General features: G+C 38.4%; 1 protein-coding gene across 1 annotated transcript in view; it reads right to left on the bottom strand.

Moving 5' to 3' along the window:
* The window catches only part of LOC128687315 (endoplasmic reticulum-Golgi intermediate compartment protein 1), a 109,867-nt gene that overhangs the window by 37,395 nt on the left and 51,313 nt on the right, over positions 1-21,159 (bottom strand). Inside the window, exon 5 of the mRNA XM_053774708.2 lies at positions 19,325-19,483. Within this exon, the coding sequence (XP_053630683.1) occupies positions 19,325-19,483 (159 nt within the window). The remainder of the gene's footprint in view (positions 1-19,324; positions 19,484-21,159) is intronic.

The following is a 21,159-nucleotide window of genomic DNA, read 5'->3' as shown; positions in this document are numbered from 1 at the left end:
GTGGAGAGAATGGAACGAAACAGAATAACTTCAAGAGTGTATCAGTCTGTAGTGGAAGGAAGGCGGGGTAGGGGTCGGCCTAGGAAAGGTTGGAGGGAGGGGGCAAAGGAGGTTTTGTGTGCGAGGGGCTTGGACTTCCAGCAGGCATGCGTGAGCGTGTTTGATAGGAGTGAATGGAGACAAATGGTTTTTAATACTTGACGTGCTGTTGGAGTGTGAGCAAAGTAACATTTATGAAGGGGTTCAGGGAAACCGGCAGGCCGGACTTGAGTCCTGGAGATGGGAAGTACAGTGCCTGCACTCTGAAGGAGGGGTGTTAATGTTGCAGTTTAAAAACTGTAGTGTAAAGCACCCTTCTGGCAAGACAGTGATGGAGTGAATGATGGTGAAAGTTTTTCTTTTTCGGGCCACCCTGCCTTGGTGGGAATCGGCCAGTGTGATAATAAAAAATAATAAAAAAAAATTCAACATAGAAAGTAAGAGTAATATCAGAGGGGCCTGGAGACGTGACTGATGAACAAAGAAAATGTTATTTTAGATCCAGGAATGTCTGCATTGTTCATTCTGGACCCTATTTTGAAATTAGTATATTTTTTTAATTTTCGTGAAACTGGCCAAATAGCAAATTTCTGACCATGTTATTGTGTAGTTGAAATCGGTAAATGGGCAGTTTCTTGTACTCAATCGATAGAAAAAATAGAGTTCTAAAGAAATAGCTATGAGTTTGGTTGACTGGAACAATGGAATTAGCCGAAAATAGGGCCAAAACTGGGCGAAATCACCGATTCGTAAATATCGCCAAGGTTGCTAACTTCGCGAGAGCGTAATTCCATCAGTTTTCCATCAAATTTCGTTGTTTTGGTGTCATTACTCGCTGGGTCACCATCTGGAGAAGACCTGGGCCCGAAGTACCGGCAAATCTCTAATGAATGAATGAATGGTGTCATTACAATCGGGAAAAGATTCCCTATCATTTCATAAGAAATTTTTTTTTTCGGAAATTTTGCGACACCAGGAGACGCCTCAGGATTTGGGGTTGCAACGGTCAAGGGGTTACTAAGAGAAACTTGTTTTTCTTTTTGGGCCACCTGCCTCAGTGGGATATGGCTGGTTTGTTGAAAGAAGAAGTCTGATGAGTATATCTGGTAAGGTGTATGGTAGAGTTATTATTGAAAGAATTAAGAGTAAGATGGAGAGCAGGATCACAGATGAACAAGGAGACTTTAGGAAGAACAGGGGATGTGTAGACCAAATGTTTACAATGAAACATACAGGTAAACAGTATTTAGATACATGTGGCAGATGTTGCAAGTGTATGGAATAGGTGGAAGGTTGTAATAATGTTGGTAGAATTACCGACAATATGTAAAGTAAAAGGACACAAGTGCAACTAATGTGACATTTTATTGTGGCAACGTTTCGCTCTCCAGGAGCTTTGTCAAGCCGATACAAACAGTATATGGACACAGAGGGTATATAAAGGCTCAGAGTGAGGTGCAATACCAGTGAGGTACCATTTTGATATTCACTAGTGGTGGTAGTAGTAGTAGTAGTAGTAATAGTGACAAAAGTATTACTACTACAACTTTTGTCACTACTACTACTACTACTACTACCACTAGTGAACATCGAAATGGTACCTCACTAGTATTGCACCTCACTCTGAGCCTTTATATACCCTCTGTGTCCATATACTGTTTGTATCGGCCTTACAGGTGGAAGGTTACTGAAAGCAGTGAAGAGTTTTACGAGGATCGTGAGGCTCAGGTTAGGGTATGTAGGAGAGAGAGATTATTTCCCAATAAAAGTAGGCCTTAGACAGGGATGAGTGATGTCACCATGGTTGTTCAATATATTTACAGATAGGAATGTAAGGAAAGTGAATGCTTAGGTGTTGGAAAGAGGATTAACAGTTTATATAAAGAATAAGAAAGTGGGAGTTGCCACAGTTAGCTAGTGCTAATTCTGAAGAGAAGCTGCAGAAATTGGTGGATGAATTTGGGAGGGTATGTAAAAGAAGGAAATTAACTCTTTGAAGGTACAGACCCCCAATCTGAAAATTGTCCACAGGGTCCAAGAATTAAAAAAAAAAAAAATCTTTTTCTGAAGGTAATAAAACAAAAAGTATGAAATTTTATTGAAAATTGATGAAATTATGCTTTCGTAAATTTTGCTGTCAGTGATCTTTACGTATTGGTGATTTAGCCCACTTTGAGTCCTATTTTAGACCAATTATATTGTTCAAGTAGACTAAATTGTTAGCTATTTAGCTAGTATGTGTTCCAATTTATTGACCGAGCACAAAAAATTGCCCATTCAACCATTTCAACTACCTAATAGTCATCAGAAATTGGTAATTTGGCCAATTTCACACAAATTTCAATGTGTGTCAATTTCAAAATAGGGTTCAAAATAAACAAAATAGGCATTCCTGGCATTAAAATAACACTTCCTTTGTTCATTAGTTACATTTCTAAACTTTACACATGAATTCCATTTTGATTTTTTATTTACACAAAAAATAAAAGATTTACTGTTATGCAATACATACTGCAATTGTATAAATATTAGCGCATTCGTGAACGCATATTAGACCCACCAGATGATGTGTATTGGACACGTGACATGATTTGTTTACTCTTGAACACCACAAAAATCAAACTTTTCTGCTACTTTGAGCTCAATTTCAAGCTATTTTCAGTTCTGAAAAAAACATCAAAATCATCTCTATTTCTGTAATATATCCTCCATTCTATAAAGTGAAACCGAGAATACAACCGTAAAAATCATACAAAAATACACTGCAAAGTTGCTGTTTTAAACCAAAAACATGGTCACATTTTTCTCATTATGCACTGCATGCTACAGGATTTATTTTATGTGGCACACATTAACTGCATCAACCCATTCTCTCATACCTAGGCCCAAATTTATTGCTCACAGCTTATCTGAGTGAGTTGAGCTAATGGAATAGTACTAGGGAATGACACTGGCTTCAAAACCATACAGTAGGGCCCCACTTTACGGCGTTTCACCTTACGGCATTCCGCTAATATGTTAATTTCATATTATGACCAAAACTTGCTATATGGCAAACAGTCTTTCTAATATGGCACGCCCCACCCAGTTTCCTTACATTCTCCATGAGCACATCTCTCCATTATGTCTGGAAATTTTCCAAAATTTCAAGTGTTTGGAAGTTATTGCATATTTTATGTGTACTCTGGTAATTACACTTATGTGTACCTGTACCTAAATATATTTACACACTGTGCTGGCATTCATGTACACATTAAAATCACTAAGTGTCTCTCTACTCTTGATGCCATATAATAATCTCTTACGCGCATTAACCCTTTGACTGTGTCGGTCGTATATATACGTCTTACAAGCCACCATGTTTGACATATTAACCCTTTGACTGTCGCAAGCCCCTTTCTGAAACTGTCATTCTATGTCGAAAAAGTTTTGGATCTGAAACTGTCATTCTATGTCGCAAAAGTTTTGGAAAAAAAAATTGTTTTTATCTTTTGAAAAGATAGAGAATCTTTTCCCGATGGTAATGACACCAAAAGTATGAAATTTGGTCGAAAACTCACGGAATTGTGCTTCCGCGAAGTTAGCGGTCTCGGCGACATATACGCATCGGCAATTTCGCCAACTTTGAGCCCTGTTTTTGGCCAATTTCATTGTTCCAATTGACCAAACTCATAGCTATTTCTTTAGAACTCCATTTTTTCTATCAGTTGTGTACAAGAAACTGCCCATTTACCAATTTGAACTACCTAATAAAGTGGTCAGAAATTGGCAATTTGGCCAATTTCATGCAAATTAAAAAAGATGCCAATTTCAAAATAAGGTCCAGAATAAACAATGTAGACATTCTTGGCACTAAAATAACATATCCTCTGTTCATTAGTCACGTCTCTAGGCCCCTCTTATATTACTATTGCTTTCTATATTGATTTTTTATTCATACAAAAAAATACAAAATTTACTGTTATGCAGACTAATGCATTATTGTAAAAATGATAAATAATATCAGTGCACTAGTGAAAGAATATTAGACTCCCCAGTTGACGTGTATTGGACGTGTGATGTAATTTGCTTACTCCTGAACATTGGTAAAAATCGAACATTTCCGCTACTTTGAGCTCAATTTCGAGGTCGTTTTCATCATGAAAGTAACGAAAATCATCTCTATTTCTATAGTATGTTTTCCATTTTATCACCCGAGACCATGAAAACAGCAATACAACGATAAATACTATAAGAAAATACACCTCAAATTCGGCGTTTTAATCCAAAAAAAAAGTCTTTTTTTTTTTTCATTACGCACTGCGTGCTGCAGGATTTTTTTTGTGATGCACACTGACCACACAGACCCATTCTCTCACATGTGGGCCTACCAGCTTTCTCCTGCTTGATTTGAAGCCGCTAGAATTTACGCATATAAATATGTCAGAAACAGTGGCGAGTAAGACGTATATATACGACGTAAACAGTCAAAGGGTTAATACGCATAAATTCTAGTGGCTTCAAATCAAACAGGAGAAAGCTGGTAGGCCCACATTTGAGAGAATGGGTCTCCATGGTCAGTGTGCACAATATAAAAAAAAATTGGGGAGCCAGTGGTGCATTGTGGGAATGCCATTTCAGTAGTCCTTGCTCAGCATGCCTAGCTGTAAAAAATATGTGACTCCCCGGCAAATCTGGGACTCTTCTCTTCCCAAGTGATGCTCTAACACAGATGGAAGGGTTGGTGAAGATCAATTTCATGGTTTTGAGGAGTTTGTGACCAAAAGCAATGCCCAGGATACAAGAAGAATGAAGGAGAATGAAGGAGAATGAGAGACAGAATGAGAGAGAGAATGGGAGAGAGAATGGGAGAGAGAATGGGAGAGAGAATGGGAGAGAGAATGAGAGAGAGAGAGAGAATGAGAGAATGAGTGTGTGTGGGAGAGAAGAGAATGGGAGAGAGAATGGGAGAGAGAATGAGAGAGAGAGAGAGAGAGAGAGAGAGAGAGAGAGAGAGAGAGAGAGAGAGAGAGAGAGAGAGAGAGAGAGAGAGAGAGAGAGAGAATGAGGGAGAGAATGAGGGAGAGAATGAGGGAGAGAATGAGGGAGAGAATGAGGGAGAGAATGAGGGAGAAAGATAATTAGGCAGTAGGATGGAGGGGAAGCAAGCATCCGACCTCCCTGTTTTGACAGGTGGTTGGGGGAGAGAGTAATGAGACAATATGTCATTTTGACAGCTGCTGGACCCTGACTCAGCACATATAGAAGCCTACACACTCACACACACACACACAACACTAGCTTGCAGACACACTCATTTTATGTGTGAGGAGCGTAGAACACATTTGTGTATGAAACCATGTTTCAAAGAGTTCCACAAGCTACAAAACTTCTAGGAGCATGTCCAGTGACTATACATTTGTATATATATTATAGAACAATAGTAATAAACAATTTTTTGTATTGATAGTTTGTGTAAACAAGTTTTGTAAAAAATATAATGATAATAATGTTTGTGCAGTTATTGTGTTGCCTACAGTAGTCTCTTTCCCTTTGCTTTTCTCTATTCAAATTTCTTCTTCCCTACACTTTCACTTTTGTGTACTTGCCAAATGCAGTTCACTTCCTTTAAGTACATTCTCATTTCCTAGTGCCCACAAGAAATGATTTCCACTAAATACTATATGCTAAACTCCCATGTCAAAGATGCTCACCAAAGAAACAAAGTGAAAATACTCAAAAACTTAACGATAAAAGGAGTTTAATGTACAATTCTTATAGATTCCATTTCAAATTCACTTATTTCTACATGACAACACAGACATGTTAGCAAAAGAAGTACACTGAAGCAATCAATACATCAGAAACATGATTAGCAAAGTTGTACACCTACCATCTGACTTACGACCTGCTCGACTTACGACCACTCGACCTACGACCGTGTTTTTTATGCCAAACTTCTGGGAAATAAACAACTATTTGTGTTGTACACAGTGTTTATCCTAAACCTTACAGTATAAAATACAGTACTAACAGCATAAAAAGTAAAGTAAAACATGAAATACCAAAATAAAATGATAAAATAAAGTCATTACAAAAATGTTTTGTTGATATTCAGTAGTAAAGTTCGACTTACGACCGGTTTCTCGGAACCGAACTCGGTCGTAAGTCGGATGGTAGGTGTATAATAAATTTAACCCCTTTAGGGTTGAGAGGCCCTCTCCTAAACTCGTTCTCGGTCGAAAATTTTTCGGAAAAAAAAAAAAAAAATTTTTTTCTTATGAAATGATAGAGAATCATTTCCCAATCATAATGACACCAAAAGTATGAAATTTGATGGAAAACTTATGGAATTATGCCCTCACAAAATTAGCGGTCTCGACGATGTTTACTCATAGGCGATTTCACTTTGAGCCCTATTTTCAGTCAATTCCAGTGTACTAGTTGACAAAAATCATAATTATTTCACTATTACTCCAGTGTTTCTATCGAATGAGTACAAGAAACCACCCATTTACTGATTTCAACTATCCAATAAAGTGGTCAGAAATTGGCAATTTTGCCAATTTCACACAAATTTCAAAAGATGCCAATTTCCAAATAGGGTCCAGAATAAACAAGAGAGACATTCCTGGCACTAAAATAACATTTCCTCCGTTCATTAGTAACATCCCCAGGCCCCTCTTACATTTCTTTTGCTTCCCACTTCGAATTTTTATTCTCACAAAAAAATAGAAGATTTACTGTTATGCAGACTACTGCATTAGTGTAGAAATGGTATAAATAATATCAGCACACTTTTGAAAGAATATTAGACTCACCAGTTGACGTGTATTGGAAGCATGGCATGATTTGTTTACTTTTGAACTTCGGCAAAAATCGAAGATTTCTGCTACTTTGAGCTCAATTTCAAGGTACTTTTCATTGTGAAACCAATCAAAATCATCTCAATTTCTGTAATATGTCTTCCATTCTATAAAATGTGACCAGGAAAACTAGAATACAACCATAAATCCCATATGAAAATACAGTGCAAAGCTGCTGTTTTAAACCAAAAACACTGTCAAAGTTTTTTTTTCTCATTACGCACTGTGTGCTGCAGGATTTTTTTATACTGTGCACACTGACCACAAAGACTCATTCTTTCATATGTAGGCCTACCAGCTTTCTCTCACTAGATTTGAAGGCGCTAGAATTTAGGCGTACTAGTACATCAATAACCCTGGTGCGTAAAACGTACTAATACGTCGGAAACCCTGAAAGGGTTAAATGTCAGAAATGAAATCAGAGAAACCTTAGTGAATCTTATAACACAGTATGATAATAATATTAAGAAGCACATCTACTCAGCAACTAAAGATGAAAATAGATCTCCATATGTTGCCCAGAAAGAGCTGGGAAATAATTAGATTTGCAAATTTAACCTTATACAGACATGAGTATCAGTCAAACTACATATGAAGTATGCAGTCATCCTTAGGAACAATCTTTAATACTAAATTTTTAACTTTTTGCTTATTAAGGAAAACAGATACCACATAACAATGTAAGAGCTATTATTATTATTATTATTATTATTATTATTATTGTTATTATTATTATTATTATTATTATTGTATATTCTCAAACAAGGACTAATTATGTATGGGAACAGAGCACTCAAAATAGGGGGATAAAAATGTAGGGGGGTTAATAGTTAGGGGTTAGTGTTAGTACACAACTGAGGTCACAGTGCAACAGATTAGTTTCTATTAAAAAAGTCAAGAGTCTGCATTAAAGACTTTCAGCAAAGAAGTCAGTTAGACCGTCAGAGTATTGTAGATGTCAAAAGCAAATTCGGCAAGGTCTATGATTAATAAAACAGTCTTGAGGTATGGTGAGCTAATAATATAACCTGGCAATCTTCACAGAGAAGTACCAGGCATTTTTCCACGTGGTATCCACTTGAAAATTGTGTGCACCCAATTTGTAAATGTAAGTGTAGCTTCCCATACCTAACAGCAATGAAAAGATGGTCAAGAGCCTGATTGTAGTTCAACAGAAAACAATTTATGCTCTAACTTGGATCTACGTTGTTGTCAGTGGTTTCCAAGTTTTTGAAAGTATACTGGAAAATTGTCCGAGACAAAAACACTCAAGTAGGAGATTGCTAGTTTGTGATTAGCAGACCAAGCAGCTGAGTGTGTGATCACTCTGAACATCAGTCTCCCCAGAAACCAAGTAAATAGCAACATTTTTTTCTCCTTGCTAGAAATGAGACGTAACCATTATTGTGATGAATGGTTTGAAAAACCGACAAGTTGAAGATTGAGACACTTATGCAGCATATGGAAATCTTTATTCAGGAAACGTTTCGCCACACAGTGGCTTCATCAGTCCAATACAAAGAGGAAGGCGTAAGGAGAGGAGGAGAATGAGGTAATCAGTCCCTCAACCTGGAGTCGATGTGTTCAGTCCATCAATCTTGTAGAATGTACAGCATAGGGCCGTAGACGTGGCTTATATACTGTAGTGAGGTGACGTGAAGCAGATGGAGGCGGGGTCATAGTGGTACCATCCACTAGTCGAAGTAGGTCTTCGTCCAAAGGTTGAACAAGTGTTGAAGAATTCTTTGTAACAAGATCCCATGATGCTGCAGTGTCTGACAGTTGTGATGAATGGTTTGAAAAACCGACACTGCAGCATCATGGGATCTTGTTACAAAGAATTCTTCAACACTTGTTCAACCTTTGGACGAAGACCTACTTCGACTAGTGGATGGTACCACTATGACCCCGCCTCCATCTGCTTCACGTCACCTCACTACAGTATATAAGCCACGTCTACGGCCCTATGCTGTACATTCTACAAGATTGATGGACTGAACACATCGACTCCAGGTTGAGGGACTGATTACCTCATTCTCCTCCTCTCCTTACGCCTTCCTCTTTGTATTGGACTGATGAAGCCACTGTGTGGCGAAACGTTTCCTGAATAAAGATTTCCATATGCTGCATAAGTGTCTCAATCTTCAACCATTATTGTATACGAAGAACAATGGGATGTAGGGGAATCAAATTTCTAAATAGCTTGTAACACACACACTGGGAGTCAGCAACAACAATGATTGACTAGGTTGAAAACGCTGCAATGAGTATAACAGCAATGAGTATTACGTATAACTCTACTGAGAAAATGCTGGCCAATTCTAGAAAATGTCTTTGGATTACTATCTGGAAAAAAAAAAGTCTTGTACCCTACTCTATCTGGGGACTTGGCATGTTCAGTATACAATGTTGCTGCACAAAACTCTGATAAAGAGTTCAAGAAAGAGTGAATGTATGTTTGCAATTAACATGCAAGCCTTTGGGCAAGGAAGGGAAGAGCAAACTTGAATCATAAAGGTGGGAGATAAAGTCATGATACATGGTGAATGTAAAGGTTTTCTTAACTAGACATTACTAGAGAGCAAATACAGATATTAAAGGGATATAATAAATGAGTGACAATTCAATTAGTCTTCCTAATATCCATAATTGTTGTAGAAACAACAGGCATCTCATTGTTCTTGCAGAGCAGGAATATTTACTTGTGTGTACAGGCTCTTGACTGAGGAAGACTGAAAAGCCACAAGACACAACATAAACCATGATGATGAATGGATACAAGTTTAGAAACAACTAGGGAGACTGATGAATTTACTTACTCAATGCATAGCTATTTATATACTTAGATATATATTAGAAGAAATTTTTGCACTTTGAATTGTTGGAATCATTAATTTTAAAAGTGTACAGCCAGGCCAGAGTATAGTTTATCAGCTGTTTACTGCCTCAGTAGTGAACAATTCATACTTTCATATCCTCTCCTACCCCTCATTTGCAATACACTGCTGCTGGCAGCACTGCAACATTACCAAATCAATCATAAACTCACAAGCAACAGCTGAAAGTAATTTTTAATTTGAAATAATTTAGACACCATGAAAATTAGACACATATGCAACAACATCTGGGTATCTTTAATATAGACATTTTGCCATCCAGTGGTTTCATCAATACACATTCTAGGATATAATTTGAAGACCGAAGGACTACATACAAAAGATCGCCGTAGTCGTGAAGAATATTTTTCACGACTGTGGTGCTTTCATACCAACTCCAATGCTGAGGGGCTCATTATCTCATCTTTTGTATATAGTTCTACTGTCTAAAAGTTATGTCCTAGAACTTGTATTGATAAAGCCACTGGATGGTGAAACGTCTACAATAAAGATACCCAGATGTTGCACATGCGTCTTAATTTTCATCTTGTTGGTATTGTATACCATTCATGTACAATAAAGACACCAGAGATTCCACCAACACCACCAATGACACCACTGATTCTGCCACCACCACCAAGGACAACACTGATTTCACCACCATCACCAGTAACACCACTGATTCCACCACCACCACCAATGACACCAGTGATTAAACCACCAATGACACCACTGATTCCACAATCACCACCAATAATACCACTGATTCCACCATCACCACCAATGACACCACTGATTCCACCATCACCACCAATGACAACACTGATTCCACCACCACTGCCAATGACACCACTGATTCCACCACCAATGGTACCACTGATTCCACCACCACCAATGACACCACTGATTCCACCACCAATGACACCACTGATTCCACCATCACCACCAATGACACCACTGATTTCACCATCACCACCACTGTCGCCACCATCCCCTGTGACACCACCCATGACCCTCCACTGACTCTACATGTTGTGTTTTTTTTTTTATGACTGGCTGGTCATTTTATGAGGCAATAGTTGGCAATTCTGTAGGTAGTAGGTTGGTAGACAGCAACCACCCACGGGGGTACTACCGTCCTGCCAAGTGAGTGTGAAACGAAAGCCCTGTAATTATTTTACATGATGGTAGGATTGCTGGTGTCTTTTGTCTGTCTCATAAATATGCAAGGTTACAGGTACGTCTTGCTACTTCTACTTACACTTAGGTCACACTACACATACATGTACATGTTTATTTATACACACTCATCTGAGTTTTCTTTGATTTTATCTTAATCATTCCAGGGTTTCGGCCGTACTAGTACAGCTTAAGTGCCAGGGTCCTTGACGTACTAGTACTCATAAATTCTAGCGCCTTCAAATCTAGTGAGAGAAAGCTGGTAGGCCTACATATGAAAGAATGGGTCTATGTGGTCAGTGTGCACAGTATAAAAAAATCCTGCAGCATGCAGTACGTAATGAGAAAAAAAAACTCTGACCGTGTTTTTGGATTAAAACAGCGACTTTGCACTTTATTTTCGTATGGTATTTATTGTTGTATTCTAGTTTTCTTGGTCTCATTTGATAGAATGGAAGACATATTACAGAAATTGAGATGATTTTTACTGGTTTTACAATGAAAAGTACCTTGAAATTGAGCTCAAAGTAGCAGAAATGTTAGATTTTTACCAAAGTTCAAAAGTAAGCAAATCATGCAAAGCGTCCAATACACGTCAACTGGTGAGTCTAATATTCTTTCAAAAGTCCGCCGATATTATTTATACCATTTATACACTAATGCAGTAGTCTGCATAACAGTAAATCTTCTATTTTTTGTAAGAATAAAAATTCAAAGTGGAAAGCAAAAGAATGTAAGAGGAGTGTGGGGACGTGACTAATGAACAGAGGAAATGTTATTTTAGTGCCAGGAATGCCTTTCTTGTTTATTCTGGACCCTATTTGGAAATTGGCATCTTCTGAAATTTGTGTGAAATTGGCAAAATTGCTAAATTCTGACCACTGTATTGGATAGTTGAAATCAGTAAATGGGTGGTTTCTTGTACTCATTCGATAGAAAAAAATGGAGTTCTAGAGAAATAGGTATGATTTTTGTCGACTAGTACACTGGAATTGGCTGAAAATAGGGCTCAACGTGGGCAAAATCGCCGATGAGTAAACATCATCGAGACTGCTAACTTCGCAAGAGCATAATTCCGTAAGTTTTCCATCAAATTTCATACTTTTGGTGTCATTATGATGGGGAAAAGATTCTCTATCTTTTCATAAGAAAAAATATTTTTTTTTTTTTTCAAATTTGGGGGACCCTGAGAACAAGTCTCAGAGGGCCTGTGGACCCTGAAAGGGTTAATAGTTCTTGGTCTTATTACTTTTCCTTTTATATCCATGGGGAAGTGGAATAAGAATCTTTCCTCCGTAAGCCATGCATGTTGTAAAAGTCAACTAAAATGCCAGGAACAATGGGCTAGTAACCCCTTTTCCTGCAATAATTACTAAAAAGAATAAGAAGAAAACTGTCAAAGTGGGAAGTCTGAATGTGCATGGATGTTGTGCAAATGATAAGAAAGAGACAATTGTGGATGTTATGAATGAGAAGAAGCTGGATGTCCTGACTTTAAGTGAAACAAAGCTGAGGGGGGTGGGAGAGTTTCAGTGGAGAGGAATGAATGGGATTATGTCAGGGGTTTCAAATAGAGTTAGAGCTAAAGAAGGAGTAGCAATAATGTTGAAGGATAAGTTATGGCAGGAAAAGAGGGACTATAAATGTATTAATTCAAGGATTATGTTTAGTAAAATAAAGGTTGGATGTGAAAGGTGGGTTATAGTAAGCGTATATGCACCTGGAGAAGAGAGAAGTATAGAGAGAGAGAGAGAGATTTTGGGAAATGTTGAGTGAATGCGTGGAGAGTTTTGAACCAAGTGTGAGAGTAATGGTGGTTGGGGACTGCAATGCTAAAGTGGGCAAAAAGGTTGTGGAGGAAGTAGTAGGTAAATTTGGGGTGCCAGGGGTAAATGAAAATGGGGAGCCTTTAATTGAGGTATGTGTAGAAAGAGGTTTGGTAATAAGTAATACATATTTTATGAAGAAGAGGATAAATAAATATACAAGGTATGATATAGCACTTAATGAAAGTAGTTTGTTAGATTATGTATTGGTGGATAAAAGGTTGATGGGTAGGCTCCAGGATGTACATGTTTAAAGAGGGGCAACTGACACATCGGATCCTTATCTAGTTGTAGCTATAGTTGAAGTAAGAAGTAGATGGGAAAAGAGAAAAAAGGGAACAACAAGCAAGAGGGAGGTGAAAGTGTATAAACTAAGGGAGGAGGAAGTTCGGGTGAGATATAAGCAACTATTGGCAGAAAGGTGGGCTGGTGCAAGTATGAGCAGTGGGGGGTGGGGGGGGGGGGGGTTGAAGAGGGTTGGAATAGTTTTAAAAATGCAGTATTAGAATGTGGGGCAGAAGTTTGTGGTTATAGGAGGGTGGGTGCAGGAGGAAAGAGGAGTGATTGGTGGAATGAAGTAAAGGGTGTGATAAAAGAGAAAAAGTTAGCTTATGAGAGGTTTTTACAAAGTAGAAGTGCTATAAGAAGAGTAGAGTATATGGAGAGTAAAAGAAAGGTGAAGAGAGTGGTGAGAGAGTGCAAAAGGAGAGCAGATGACAGAGTGGGAGAGGCACTGTCAAGAAATTTTAATGAAAATAAGAAAAAATTTTGGAGTGAGTTAAACAAGAAAACCTAGAGAACGAATGGATTTGTCAGTTAAAAATAGAGTAGGGGAGTTAGTAGATGGGGAGATGGAGGTTTTGGGTAGATGGTGAGAATATTTTGAGGAACTTTTAAATGTCGACGAAGAAAGGGAAGCGGTAATTTCATGCAATGGCCAGGGAGGTATACCATCTTTTAGGAGCGAAGAAGAACAGGATGTGAGTGTGGGGGAGGTGCGTGAGGAATTACATAGAATGAAAGGGGGTAAAGCAGCTGGAACTGACGGGATCATGACAGAAATGTTAAAAGCAGGGGGGGATATAGTGGAGGAGTGGTTGGTATTTTTGTTTAATAAATGTATGAAAGAGGGGAAGGTACCTAGGGATTGGCAGAGAGCATGTGTAGTCCCTTTATATAAAGGGAAGGGGGACAAAAAAGATTGTAAAAATTATAGAGGTGTACTGTAGGGTTATAATTGAAAGAATTAGAGGTAAGACAGAACGTAGGATTGTGGATGAGCAAGGGGGTTTCAGAGTGGGTAGGGGATGTGTAGATCAAATGTTTACATTGAAGCATATATGTGAACAGTATTTAGATAAAGGTAGGGAAGTTTTTATTGCATTTATGGATTTAGAAAAGGCATATGATAGAGTGGATAGGGGAGCAATGTGGCAGATGTTGCAAGTATATGGAATAGGTGGTAAGTTACTAAATGCTGTAAAGAGTTTTTATGAGGATAGTGAGGCTCAGGTTAGGGTGTGTAGCAGAGAGGGAGACTACTTCCCAGTAAAAGTAGGTCTTAGACAGGGATGTGTAATGTCACCATGGTTGTTTAATATATTTATAGATGGGATTGTACAAGAAGTAAATGCTAGGGTGTTCGGGAGAGTGGTGGGATTAAATTATGGGGAATCAAATACAAAATGGGAAATGACAAAGTTGCTTTTTGCTGATGATACTGTGCTTATGGGAGATTCTGGGAGTTTGGAAGTGTGTGTAAAGGTAGAAAGTTGAAAGTGAACATAGAAAAGAGTAAGGTGATGAGGGTAACAAATGATTTAGATAAAGAAAAATTGGATATCAAATTGGGGAGGAGGAGTATGGAAGAAGTGAATGCTTTCAGATACTTGGGAGTTGACATGTCGGCAGAAGGATTTATGAAGGATGAGGTTAATCATAGAATTGATGAGGGAAAAAATGTGAGTGGTGAGTTGAGGTATATGTGGAGACAAAAAAACATTATCTATGGAGGCAAAAAAGGGAATGTATGAAAGTATAGTAGTACCAACACTCTTATATGGGTGTGAAGCTTGGGTTGTGAATGCAGCAGCGAGGAGGCGGTTGGAGGCAGTGCAATGTGTGGTGTAAATATTATGCAGAAAATTCGGAGTGTGGAAATTAGGAGAAGGTATGGAGTTAATAAAAGTATTAGTCAGAGGGCTGACGAGGGTTTTTTGAGATGGTTTGGTCATTTAGAGAGAATGGATCAAAGTAGAATGACATGGAGAGCGTATAAATCTGTAGGGGAAGGAAGGCGGGATAGGGGTCGTCCTTGAAAAGGTTGGAAGGAAGGGGTAAGGGAGGTTTTGTGGGCGAAGGGCTTGGACTTCCAGCAGACGTGCATGAGCGTGTTCGATAGGAATGAATGGAGACGAATGGTATTTGGGACCTGACGATCTGTTGGAGTGTGAGCAGGGTAATATTTAGTGAAGGGATTCAGGGAAACCGGTTATTTTTATATAGCCAGACTTGAGTCCTGGAAATGGGAAGTACAATGCCTGCGCTCTAAAGGAGGGGTTCGGGATATTATCAGTTTGGAGGGATATGTTGTGTATCTTTATACATATATGCTTTTAAACTGTTGTGTTCTGAGCACCTCTACAAAAACAGTGATTATGTGTGAGTGCGGTGAAAGTGTTGAATGATGATGAAAGAATTTTATTTTGGGGGATTTTCTTTCTTTTTGGGTTACCCTGCCTCCGTGGGAGATGGCCGACTTGTTAAAAAAAAAAAAAAAAGTTAACAATTCATACTGAAAATTTGTCGAGCAATCATGGTCATAACCCTTTCAGGGTCCAAGGCCCAAATCTGGAGTCACGCACCAGTGTCCAAGAATTTTCAAAAAAAAATTTTTTTATTTTTTCTTATGAAATCGTAGAGAATCTTTTTGTGAAGGTAATAAAACAAAAAGTACGAAATTTGGTGGAAAATTGACGAAATTATGCTCTCGCGAATTTTGATGTGTCAGCGATATTTACGAATCGGCGATTTTGCCAACTTTGACTCCCATTTTAGGCCAATTACATTATTCCAATCAACCAAATTCTTAGCTATTTCACTAGTATTACTTCTATTCTATCGATTGAGCACAAGAAATCGCCAAGCCAACTGTTTCAACTACAAAATAAAGTGATCGGAAATTGTTAATTTGGCCAATTTAACACAAAGTTCAAAATATTCCAATTTCAAAATAGGGTCCAGAATAAACAATGTAGGTATTCCTGGCACTAAACTAACATTTCCTCTGTTCATTAGTTATGTTTTGAGGCTTTACAAATAAATTCCATTTTGATTTTTTATTCACATAATGAATTTTTATTCACACCAAAAAATAGAAGATTTACTGTTATGCAATACTGTAATAATTGTATAAATATCATCACCATATTTGTGAATGTATATTAGACCCACCAGCTGACATGTATTAGACGTGTGAGGTCGTTTGTTTACTCTTGAATATCGGCAAAAATTTAACATTTCCGCTACTTTGAGCTCAGTTTCAAGCCATTTCCAGTGCTAAAACCAATCAAAATCATCTCTATTTCTGTAATATGTCTTCCATTCTATCAAATGAGACCAAGAAATCGCAAATACAACTATAAAAAACATACGAAAAAACACTGTAAAGTTGCTGTTTTAATCGAAAAATCATGATTTCAGTTTTTTTTCTCTCATTATACACAGTGTGCTGCAGGATCTGTTTTATGTGGTGCACACATACCACATAGATGTATTCTCTCATATCTAGGCCCAAATGTACCACTCACAGTTTATCAGAGTGAGCTGAGCTCATGGCATAGATCTATGGTTTGGACAGTCACCATAAAGCCGTAGATCTACGGGACGGACCCTGAAAGGGTTAAATGAGACGAGCAAGTGGTTAAACAAGATGAGCATGTAGTTAAACAGAAAAGGGGTCTTGCTTTTTTTTATTAATCATTCATAAAAATTCCACTAAGCAAATTATTATTAAGTGAGGGATAACTGCACCAGTATACAGTACATCAGAAACAGTGCTGAAACAAACACAGAACTTTTCACGAGGAAGTTGGATGACTATTTCCATCAAGCGCCAAATCAACGTGGTTGATGGATATGAGAGATAGCAGGCTACCAACAACAGTAACCTGAGCAAAAAGACAATTAACAGAAATACCTAGTCCTAGGCCAGGCTGCCAAGGAGGACAAAAAAAGCAACTGACCACAGGTATACCATGCCAACTGACTCTTGTGCAGTGAATGGTTAATCTAGACTAGAAACCTTACTTATATATGTAAAAGAAAGTGGGATTCTCTGTGGAAAACCCAGAAAGTGCAACTGAGCTAAGCAGTAGTGTAGTTCATTCTTTGATTTACTTGAAATACACTTCTTACCAGGCTCTTCTGATAGCAGTTCATCAAACCAATCTACAGATGATATTTATCATACAGTGGAACCTTGGTATACGTCGACTTGGTATTCAACCTTTATTTGGAATACAACTCGTGTGCTAGAACTTGTATGGGTCAAAAAGATAAAGATGCCGCCAATGAATTTGTGGAGGCTGAGGGTTTTGTTCCCCAACAAGTTTTTAATTGTGACAAAACAGGCCTGTTTTGGAAGAAAATGCCTAACAGGACCTATATTACACAAGAGGAGAAGGCATTACCAGGACACAAGCCAATAAAGGATAGGTTAACTTTCTTATTCTGTGCCAATGCAAGTGAGGCCTCTACTGATCTACCACTCTGAACACTCGAGGGCCTTTAAAAAACATAACGTGCAGAAAACTCAGTTACCTATGATGTGGAGGTCAAATGGCAAGGCTTGGGTAACCAGAGACTATTTCAGCAAATGGTTTAATGTTGTGTTTGGGCCAAGTGTAAAAAGTTATTCAGAGGAAAAAAACCTGCCTCTGAAGGCCCTCCTCATAATGGACAATGCTCCAGCTCACCCTCCAAGCCTGCAGGACTATGTGCTGCCGGAGATTGACTTCATCAATGTAAAGTTTCTCCCCCTAACACGACTCCTCTCATTCAGCCCATGGATGAGCAGGTCATCAGTAATTTCAAAAAACTCTACACTAAAGCACTACACCTACCGACTTACGACCTGTTCGACATACGACCATTTGACTTACGACCGTGTTTTGTATGCCAAATTTCTGGGAAATAAACAACTGTTTGTGTTGTACACAGTGTTTATCCTAAACCTTACAGTATAAAATACAGTACTAACAGCATAAAAAGTAAAGTAAAAAATGAAATACCAAAATAAAACAATAAAATAAAGCCATTACAAAAATGTGATGTTGATATTCAGTAGTAAGGTTCGACTTGCGTCCATTTCGACTTACGACCGGTGGGTCGGAACCGAACTTGGTCGTAAGTCAGATGGTACCTGTATTCCAGAGGTGCTTTGAAGTGACCTCTGACACAGAGTTAACCTTGAGAGAGTTTTGGAGAGATCACTTTACTATCACCTATTGCATAACTCTCATTGACAAAGCCTGGCAGGAAGTTTCATACAGAACAATGAACTCTGCTTGGAGGAATTTGTGGCCAGAAGCAGTGGCTGAAAGGGACGAGGGCTTTGAGGCTGTGTCTATAGTGGAGGATATTCTCTCTCTGGGCAGGTCCATGGGTCTGGATGTGAGTGATGGTGATGTGGAGGAGTTAGTGGAGGGGCACTGGGAAGAGCTGACCAGTGAGGAGCTGCAGGAACTTGAGGAGGAGCACAAGACTAAGATGAATGCACTCTCTTCAGGCTCGGAAAAGGAGATACAGGAAGCCCCTACTTCAATAATCAAGGAAATCTTTGCCAAATGGATGGATATCAAAAACTTTGCAGAGAAGTACCACCCCAACAAAGCCCAAATAAGCTGTAATAGCATTGCCTGGGATGACCAGACAATGTCACAGATTTTTGGTAAAAGCCAAACCTGGTGAGCTTCAACCTGGTCTAAATAGGGAAAAGAGACAGAAAAGAGAAGGGGACTCTCCTTCCAAACAATAACATTTCCTCCTCCTCCCTTCTCAGCACTATCCTAATAGGCACTCGACACTTTTCAGCAAAGTAAAGTGAGATTAAATTTGTATTTATTAACACAAATTAAATTTGTATTTTGTATTTATGTATGTATTCTAGTATTAAGTAGTGTTTAAATTACATATTTTAGTATTAAGCAGTTTAAAACCTTTTATACAACCCCATCAATGTATAATATGCCAATTACAATAGGATTTTTTTTTCATGGGAACAGATTAGTAGTTATCCCTATATTTCTCATGGAAAAATTTGTTTGGTATACGTCCTGTTTGGCATAAGTCTGAAGTCCTGGAATGGATTAAGGACATAGACAGAGGTACCACTGTACTTCAAAAAGTACTTAAACTGTACTATTATTAGGTCTTTTTGTTAATTAAATCTGTTGCTAAAATAATTTAATTGGCTTATGACTACAGGTAGTATTTAAAAACCCCAAGTTACTGCAACAGAGATGCTACCAATACTGTAAACATAATCCAACACACTTACCATTTCCATCAATTTTTGAACGACCATAGAGAGGATTGAAGGTGCCAGGAATACTTAAGTTGTCAATCTTGCTCCCGAAGCGCACTTCATGAATCACGTGTGCAAAGTCTATATTTTCTGGCTGCTGCTCTGCTGAATGTGTTGACACATGGAAGTTGCCTGTAATGTCAAAGGTAGCACATAAGACAACTTCCCTCTTTTTACTGATGTCAGTAACAGTATTATTATTACTATTCATGGGGAGTGCTAAACCCATAGAGATCATGTAGTGCCTGGGGAAATGAGAGGTAATCACACTTAGGAATAACACAATAGTTATGTTCTTGAAAACGGCTTCTTACACTAAATCACCTAAATCAAACCAAAAAACATATGTTAAAAAAAAAAATTTTGTTTTAATAATATTTAAGTTTTGTAATTTATTAAAAATTAAGTCTCCAGGTAAACATTTTTTTTTTTTTAACAAGTCGGACGTCTCCCACCGAGGCAGGGTGACCCAAAAAGAAAGAAAATCCCCAAAAAGAAAATACTTTCATCATCATTCAACACTTTCACCTCACTCACACATAATCACTGTTTTTGCAGAGGTGCTCAGAACACAACAGTTTAGAAACATATACGTATAAAGATACACAACATATCCCTCCAAACTGATAATGTCCTGAACCCCTCCTTTAGAGTGCAGGCATTGTACTTCCCATTTCCAGGACTCAAGTCCGGCTATATAAAAATAACCGGTTTCCCTGAATCCCTTCACTAAATATTACCCTGCTCACACTCCAACAGATCGTCAGGTCCCAAATACCATTCGTCTCCATTCACTCCTATCGAACACGCTCATGCACGCCTGCTGGAAGTCCAAGCCCCTCGCCCACAAAACCTCCCTTACCCCTTCCTTCCAACCTTTTGGAGGATGATCCCTACCCCACCTTCCTTCCCCTACAGATTTAAAGGCTCTCCATGTCATTCTACTTTGATCCATTCTCTCTAAATGACCAAATCACCTCAACAACCCCTCTTCAGCCCTCTGACTAATACTTTTATTAACTCCACACCTTCTCCTAATTTCCACACTCCGAATTTTCTGCATAATATTTACACCATACATTGCCCTTAGACAGGACATATCCACTGCCTCCAACTGCCTCCTCGCTGCTGCATTCGCAACCCAAGCTTCACACCCATATAAGAGTGTTGGTACTACTATACTTTCATACATTCCCTTCTTGCCTCCATAGATAACGTTTTTTGTCTCCACATATACCTCAACGCACCACTCACCTTTTTTCCCTCATCAATTCTAAGATTAACTTCATCCTTCATAAATCCATCTGCCGACACATCAACTCCCAAGTATCTGAAAGCATTCACTTCTTCCATACTCCTCCTCCCCAATTTGATATCCAATTTTTCTTTATCTAAATCATTTGATACCCTCATCACCTTACTCTTTTCTATGTTCACTTTCAACTTTCTACCTTTACACATACTCCCAAACTCATCCACTAACCTTTGCAATTTTTCTTTAGAAATCTCCCATAAGCACAGTATCATCAGCAAAAAGCAACTGTGTCAATTCCCATTTTTGTATTTGATTCCCCATAATTTAATCCCACCCCTCTCCTGAACACCCTAGCATTCACTTCTTTTACAACCCCATCTATAAATATATTAAACAACCATGGTGACATTACACATCCCTGTCTAAGACCTACTTTTACTGGGAAGTAGTCTCCCCCTCTTCTACACACCCTAACCTGAGCCTCACTATCCTCATAAAAACTCTTTACAGTATTTAATAACTTGCCACCTATTCCATACACTTGCAACATCTG

Source organism: Cherax quadricarinatus, chromosome 40, assembly GCF_038502225.1.
Source record: "Cherax quadricarinatus isolate ZL_2023a chromosome 40, ASM3850222v1, whole genome shotgun sequence".
In the NCBI taxonomy this organism is placed as follows: domain Eukaryota; kingdom Metazoa; phylum Arthropoda; class Malacostraca; order Decapoda; family Parastacidae; genus Cherax; species Cherax quadricarinatus.
Note: the sequence above shows the minus strand (reverse complement) of the source record. Positions and strands in the feature narration are given on the sequence as shown.